This window comes from Capsella rubella, unplaced genomic scaffold (assembly GCF_000375325.1).
Source record: "Capsella rubella cultivar Monte Gargano unplaced genomic scaffold, Caprub1_0 scaffold_1, whole genome shotgun sequence".
In the NCBI taxonomy this organism is placed as follows: domain Eukaryota; kingdom Viridiplantae; phylum Streptophyta; class Magnoliopsida; order Brassicales; family Brassicaceae; genus Capsella; species Capsella rubella.
The window spans coordinates 10,114,276-10,120,937 of record NW_006238923.1 but is presented as its reverse complement, the minus strand read 5'-3'; the positions used below and the strand labels follow the sequence as shown (position 1 = coordinate 10,120,937).

The 6,662-nt window shown below is 36.0% G+C and overlaps 1 protein-coding gene across 3 annotated transcripts; it reads right to left on the bottom strand.

Moving 5' to 3' along the window:
* Positions 1–774: 774 nt before the first annotated feature.
* Positions 775–5,459, bottom strand: LOC17900595 (exonuclease 1). 3 transcript variants are annotated; one of them, XM_023789603.1, is made up of 15 exons: positions 5,189–5,459; positions 4,527–4,646; positions 4,218–4,341; positions 3,969–4,106; positions 3,630–3,839; positions 3,261–3,436; positions 3,107–3,179; positions 2,887–3,010; positions 2,559–2,719; positions 2,433–2,487; positions 1,815–2,344; positions 1,694–1,739; positions 1,367–1,580; positions 1,159–1,257; positions 775–941 (listed from the first exon to the last, which is right to left on the bottom strand). In XM_023789603.1, exons 1-14 carry the CDS (start codon positions 5,347–5,349, stop codon positions 1,170–1,172), a joined length of 2,220 nt encoding a protein of 739 aa, XP_023645371.1. In that variant the 5' UTR covers positions 5,350–5,459; the 3' UTR covers positions 775–941; positions 1,159–1,169. The 3 variants fall into 3 exon arrangements, with proteins under 3 accessions (XP_023645371.1, XP_006306858.1, XP_006306857.1); XM_006306796.2 differs by lacking the exon at positions 775–941 and having other exon boundaries at positions 951–1,257; XM_006306795.2 differs by lacking the exon at positions 775–941 and having other exon boundaries at positions 951–1,251.
* Between the last annotated feature and the right edge of the window lie 1,203 nt (positions 5,460–6,662).

Here is a 6,662-nt window from a genome sequence, read left to right as displayed (position 1 = left end):
CATTAACTTTTCTTACTCGCTAAACTCTACATTTTAATATTTTTAACTTTTAAGCTTATTTTTCACATTCGTAATTGCTTATATTATAGTAATGTTTTATACTTTTAACAGAGATTGTATGCTAATATTCAAATCTAACATGCCTGGTCTTAGATTAGGCAGCTTTAGTTTTCTTATAAATCATGCGTTTATTTATTTTTATAAATCCGACAAGAAAATAATGAGTCAACACTATAATTACATAAAATTCTCCTTGTCTGTCGTTTCACAAAAAAATGAAAAGACCAAAGTTTTTTCTATGTCAAATTATAGCGTGACTAACAACGATTCAATGTATCGTGTAAAAATAAAATAAATTGTTATTTGAAAATTAATTTATATATCCCATATATATAATGGTGTGTATATATATAAACATACTGTATATTTTCTTGTTATTAAGAAAAACGTTTATTTGTTTTTCTTGTTTTCCTCATAAACACCTTTCTTTCTATCTTTTGTTTGTGTAGTCTACGAGATTACTAAAACGAATTTTTACTAAATTAGAAAAAAGACAGCAAAAATAAGTGAGATGACGTGGAAGTACAACTGGACCATGTGTCTGTGTGAGAAAAAGCAGAAACTTCGAGTTTGATGATCCAAACTGTCAGAATCTGATTGGACTCTCTCTTTCACACACAAATGATATGTTTCTTTTTGCGTTCACGTGCATACCTTTTTAGCCACAAGTTTTTCCCCTATACGTGTGCAAACAAACAATCCTATAAATCATTTGATACAGAAGTAAGTTTAGCTTGTCTTTTTCTCATTTACATCCTCTTAAAAGCTCTATCTATGGCTTGGCTCCAAGATCACATTTATTGCACTTGCACACTATATTGCCTTTAAATCTCTGCAAACTTCACTTTATGAAAATGATCTTCAGAAGTTTATTAATTTTCCTAGAGATAAGACAAGTTGAAAGTACTTTTCATTTATGAATCAATCAATCAAGTTGTTGTGTAAAGAATCTATAACAAAAATGTTCTGCACAGTGAATAGCTAACAGATACAATATCATTCAAAACAACAACCATATCATTGCGAGTTTGCGACCAAGCAAGTTGATTCCCACAGCTAAAACTCTAACATGTGGCCCTAAAGAGATGATTAACTTACATTTCCTGAGCTCACAATCGCCTTGACTTGGTTACCTTGTCTAGGTTACTTGACGTGTAACCAAACTTGCTGAAGTCTGGTCTAGGAGATAACCTGTTTCTTTTTTACACAACCAAATAAGGAAAACAAATACTTCTCTTTGAGACTATTGAATCAATCACCATTAACTACTGAAGATAGTCAACTTTGAGGGGTCAAAAATGCTTACCCTTTAGATGATGGACAAGTGTTGCGGATATCTTTAAGAGGTGCACGGAGACCGCTAGCACGAGAGCCAGACACTGAATATCTGAAAGATGATATAGCTGAGACAAATTTTTCCACTGATTTCTCTGCTATTTCTGAGTAATGCCCAATATGTGAAATGTTTGATCCAAACTTCTCAACGTCGTCAGTTCCAAATGATGTTTCTGTGTTTAGAGCTTCACAGTATAGTAGTACATGCCACAAAAAATAGATTTAGTCATAGATCTCAGTGCATATATAACAATTATACAGATACAAGTATTTAGAGGGAAGGAAATTCTATGATTACCAGGATCACTTTCACCCATGCGCATGTGCTTGAAATTCAAATTTTCCTGAAATGGCTAGAGAAGTTAATAAATGGCTTATAAACAAAATGGACATGGGCTAGCAGAACAATTCTATCTAACCTTCTGAAGGTTTTCATCTGAGTCAAACTTTCTCTTCCCTGTTGCAGCTCCATGAAAACTATTAATAGCAATGGAAGAGAGAGGTATTACATTCTGGGGAGTACTAAAAGCAGAACGGATCTCAATGGATGGGTTCTGTTCTTCTTTATCGATCTGATTATCTATCTTGTGGATGTTTGTGGTTCTGCCACTGCCAGCAACTTCGTTCATGGCAGAGAAACTCGCTTCTTTGGCATTTTCATGACCGTTATAAATTTCCTCATGAGGGAAACATGGACTTGTTGCTATAGTTCTGTCACTGTCTTCTCTTCTACACGCACTTGACATGTCAATCACATTTTTAGCATTTTTTTTCTGACCACTCACAGAGCAATCATTGAGACATGAGAACGATTGTTTAGGACTTCCCTCCTGCTTGTGCTTAAAATACTTGCTCCTTACTACAACCTTCAAACTATCTGTCTTCGGCCTCACCACTTCAGGTTCGACGTACTTATGTTCAAGGTCCTTGTAATTCCTTTCCTTTGCATCTTCAAGATAGTGACACGTAAAAGATGAGCCAGGATAGAAAATTTAGAGTATAATTTTTCTCAGTTGTGGAAACGAAAGCAATCGTACCATTGTCGTGTGAACTTCTTTCCTCAGCAACTTCGCTAACGTATGCATTTTTACCCTGAAAACACAGGGATTAGAACTTGTGCTACGAATTCCGAGAGTTTGACTGTAGTTATTCTAGTTACTTACCAAGCCATAACCCGGGGATTCATTTGTTATCTGACTTGAGAGAGCATCTACATTTGTTGCGTTATCCTCAGGAGTGCTTGGAGACTCACCAGTTGGGGTCAGAGACATTGGAGATATCCTAGGAGCCTTGAATTTCCTTTTGGCCTCAATAGATGCAAAGCCTTTAAGTTGTTAAGTGAAGAACAAGTTGACCATATCAAATATCGCCAGTTTCAACAGCTATAAGACTCTTAAAGATATACAGAATCCTACTAAACAAAGTGAACCAAGTTCCAAAGGTGAAAAATTTCCACAAAATGAAAGATATGGAGGTCACATTAAAGGATACAGAAATACTTGGTGAGAAGATTTTTCTGGACTGGTAAATCAAGCTTTTTCTTCAGAATTTCAGGTTTGAAACTTTTGGGACAGGAAATATCATCAACCGCCAATTTAGGAGTAACACTCTCAGCCTATTCATTTAAGAAACCAAGACAACGAATCAAGAAAACATCTCTGGGTGTGAATGAGAGGGAGAGATTAGAAATAGAGAGAATTCAATTAACTACCTGGAATGGCAACTGTGTGAATGGATCAAGCTGGCCTAGTGCTATACCTTTAGCAATATGTTGTGGCATTAATGTGAATAATGTTAAGAAATCCGTTTTAAATATTCCTATCAGTTTTTATAAATGGAGGCAAAATACTTGTCTCAAAGGATATGGGCCTACAAAATCTGAATCTTCGCCAAGGTTGTCAGAAAATCCAGACAAGTGCATAATATCTTCAGTTTTTTGGTCATAGACACGTTGATGCTTGAAAGTCAGTAAAGCTCTCTTGAATGACTCCTCATAACCAGGGGTAACTGAAACTGTGCTGTACTTTAAGTGTTTAATTACCTGAAAGCAAACTAGCAACATGTTACACAAGTAAACTCGTTTCCAAAACTACGTATATAGGATTGATGCAGGAAAACCTAGAGCTTCTTTTCTAAGAATTTGTGGTAAAGTTTCCACTTTTTGAATTAATCATGCTCTTGCTTTACCTAATTACTTTCTGTAAGAAAAAATCAAGTGAGAAGAGAATGCATACTCTGTCATAGCTTTTGAACTTTGTGATGAGAGCATGAGCTCTTTTGAGTCCCATTCCTGGAAGTGACTGCAGATAATCACAGCCACTTAATATGCACATTTCAAGAATCATTTGGCTTGAAAATCCCGAAAGACTGAGATCTTTATTTTTCGGTAGCTTGGAAGCTTGAAACTCAACACCATGACCAAACTTGTCCATCTTAAAAATGATCTGTGACATAAAAAATAGCAGTTAAAGTCTTGATGGTAATTCACCGGGATTGAAAAGGAATTAACAAGTAATCAAGTGGAAATACTGATAAACTACAATATCTCATGCATGGTTTGACAGGAAGCTTACTCTTGGGCAGCCAAAAGGTATGAGATCCGAATCCTCAGTGATGATTGCATCAACTTGCTTATTAATAGCTAAGAAGGTCATCTGTGCATCAGCTTCGTAAGGAGCAACAACATAATCAACATTCTCCTGTCTCAGAACCTTCAAAGGTAGAAAAACATCAGATTAAAGAGATGGAAAACAAAGCAATTAAGGACAAATATAAATCCTTTTTATCTGGAGAAGAATACAAGTTATCCAGCTTACTGTTACCTGTATCAACTCATGCGCAATAGAAGGTGATATGTCAACAGCCTTTGAATAGCACTCATAAGCAGCAGAGGAATTTCCATTAGCTTCATGCTCCAATGCACGTGCAAGATTTTCCTTTCTGGACCTGAACTTGATTGTTACAGGGAAAAAGTGGACTTGGTGTGAAACTTGTCTAATGATAACCAAGAAACAACAGATCGATTGCATACTAGATGGCCAATGATTGCATACATGTCCCCTTTGCATACATGTCTAATGATAACCAAGAAACAACATATCGATCATACTAGATGGCCAATGATTGCATACCTAGCACGCTTATTCTCTTGTTCTAGTTTCATCGGTAAGGGACCTCCATCAAAGACCAGAATAGGCTTCACTCCATGATGGCGGAGTAAATTCACTCTATGCATACAATATTGGATATGCCTGAATTTGAAAGACACCAGTAAACCCATTACCTTCCACAAAATCAGAACCAGAACAGTAACAACAGAACAAATCTTAAAGATCACTATTGTTAAATTTCATTCTCTTCCAGCAACCTAAGAAATGACATTTACGTTTTGGTTTAACAAACATGAATGAATTACTATGTAAATTGCGTTTTGATTCCACGAGAAATGGACAGGAACCACCATAACTAAAGTTAATCACTCATGTCTAAACGAAATATCAATCTATAAACCCTACTAGGCTCCTGGTGAGAATTCTAAAACATTCAAATCTTTCGCTTTTGGTTTACCCAACATCCTGAAGAGATTGAAATCGGAAAGCCCATCAAATCTTAACCAGGAAAAGGTTTGATTTTTCAGGGTGTATTCAACAAAACAGGACCATACACTTAGAGACAAAGAAACCCAGTTTCTAATTTTGGGGGAAAAAAAAACTCAATCGATCTACATCTGGGATTCATCAAGTAACTTGGAGAGAAGGGAAATAGAGAGAGAGAGAGAGAGAGGGAGACGAACCTCTTGGTGGGTAATCCTTTGCAGAGCTCTCGGCTACAAGATAAAGCCCCTTTGTGTAGCCATGAATATGTATCAACGGCGACGATACAACCCTCAAGCTCCTTGATATGCATCGGTACCATTATCGATTTCAGCAACGGCAAAAGCCCTTGAATACCCATTTACGATTCTGAAAAAGGATGAACAATGAAACCCTAATTTCGTCCTGACTGGAACATTTCAGAGGAGAGCCTGGACTGTATCGACAAATCGAGGAGGTGTGTTTTCTTCATCTTTCTTTTCACAACTCTGGCGGGAAAATTCTAATTAGGGATTTTGACCAAATTATCTCGGTCCAAGGGGACTCTCTCGGATGATTATTTTTCTTAAATTAAGATTTATATTTATTTCAATATAAATATTTATTACATTTATTTCAATTAATAGAAAGATTTCAAATAAATTAAGATTTATATTTACATGACAAATAAATTAAGATTTCAATATAAATATTTATTACATTTATCTTAATCTTTTGTCATGTAAATATAAATCTTAATTTATTTCAATCTTTTGTCAAATGTAATTAAGATTTTCACATTAGAATCTTTTGTCATGTAAATATGTAATAGATCTTATCAAAATGTTGATGCATGATTCGACTAAATAAACAAACCTGGTCAAGTTTTATGCGCGCAGCTCTTCTTTCCAACTCAATCCATTTTTTCCTTGCTTCCTGTACGTTGAGAACATCAAAGTGATCAGGTCACAGTCATGACTTTTTGTTATTCAGTAAGCTTAACTAAGAACATCAAAGCCGGTCATATTCTTTTTTTTTTTTTTTTTTTGTACCTGTGCTTGCTTGTGTAAATCCAACTCACGGCATCTTTCTCTTGTTTTAGTCATCCCTCTCCGATCCTGAATTTTAGTCTGAGGACGTGAGTTCTTGTTCAGCTCCCTTACCCGCATCTCTTGCCTGGATCTTGCTTCTCTTTCGTACCTCCTCTCTGAATCATTAGGTCTCAAACTTGGAGTTTTGCCCTGAGAATCAAATTCAAACAAATCACCCTTGGAGAAAAAAACTCAGTTAAGAATAATAATACAGTATTCATAATCAATTTACCTTACGCATAGGTAAACCTGCAGGATCATTGAACAATACATTCTCCGCAGCATCCTTTTCCTTAGGGTGATTAAACTTACAGTCTGAGCCTCTCTTACAGTATCCTGCCTTAAAATACTACAAACCAAAATGCATGCATGTAAGTACTGTTACTTTTGCTACGTAGCTAGACGATATATATGCTTAAGTCGAATGCATCAACGCAGAAGTACTAAACCTATACAGTTTTTAAACTGATAAGGTGCATAGGGTGTACGTTAGAAAGAAGAAACAGAGGATTAGTGCCAAGGGTGGTCCTCACACGTGTGGTGATTGATAAGGATCCAAGGCACACGTGAGAAGGGTTATGAAGGGTGATCAGCTATGGAAGTA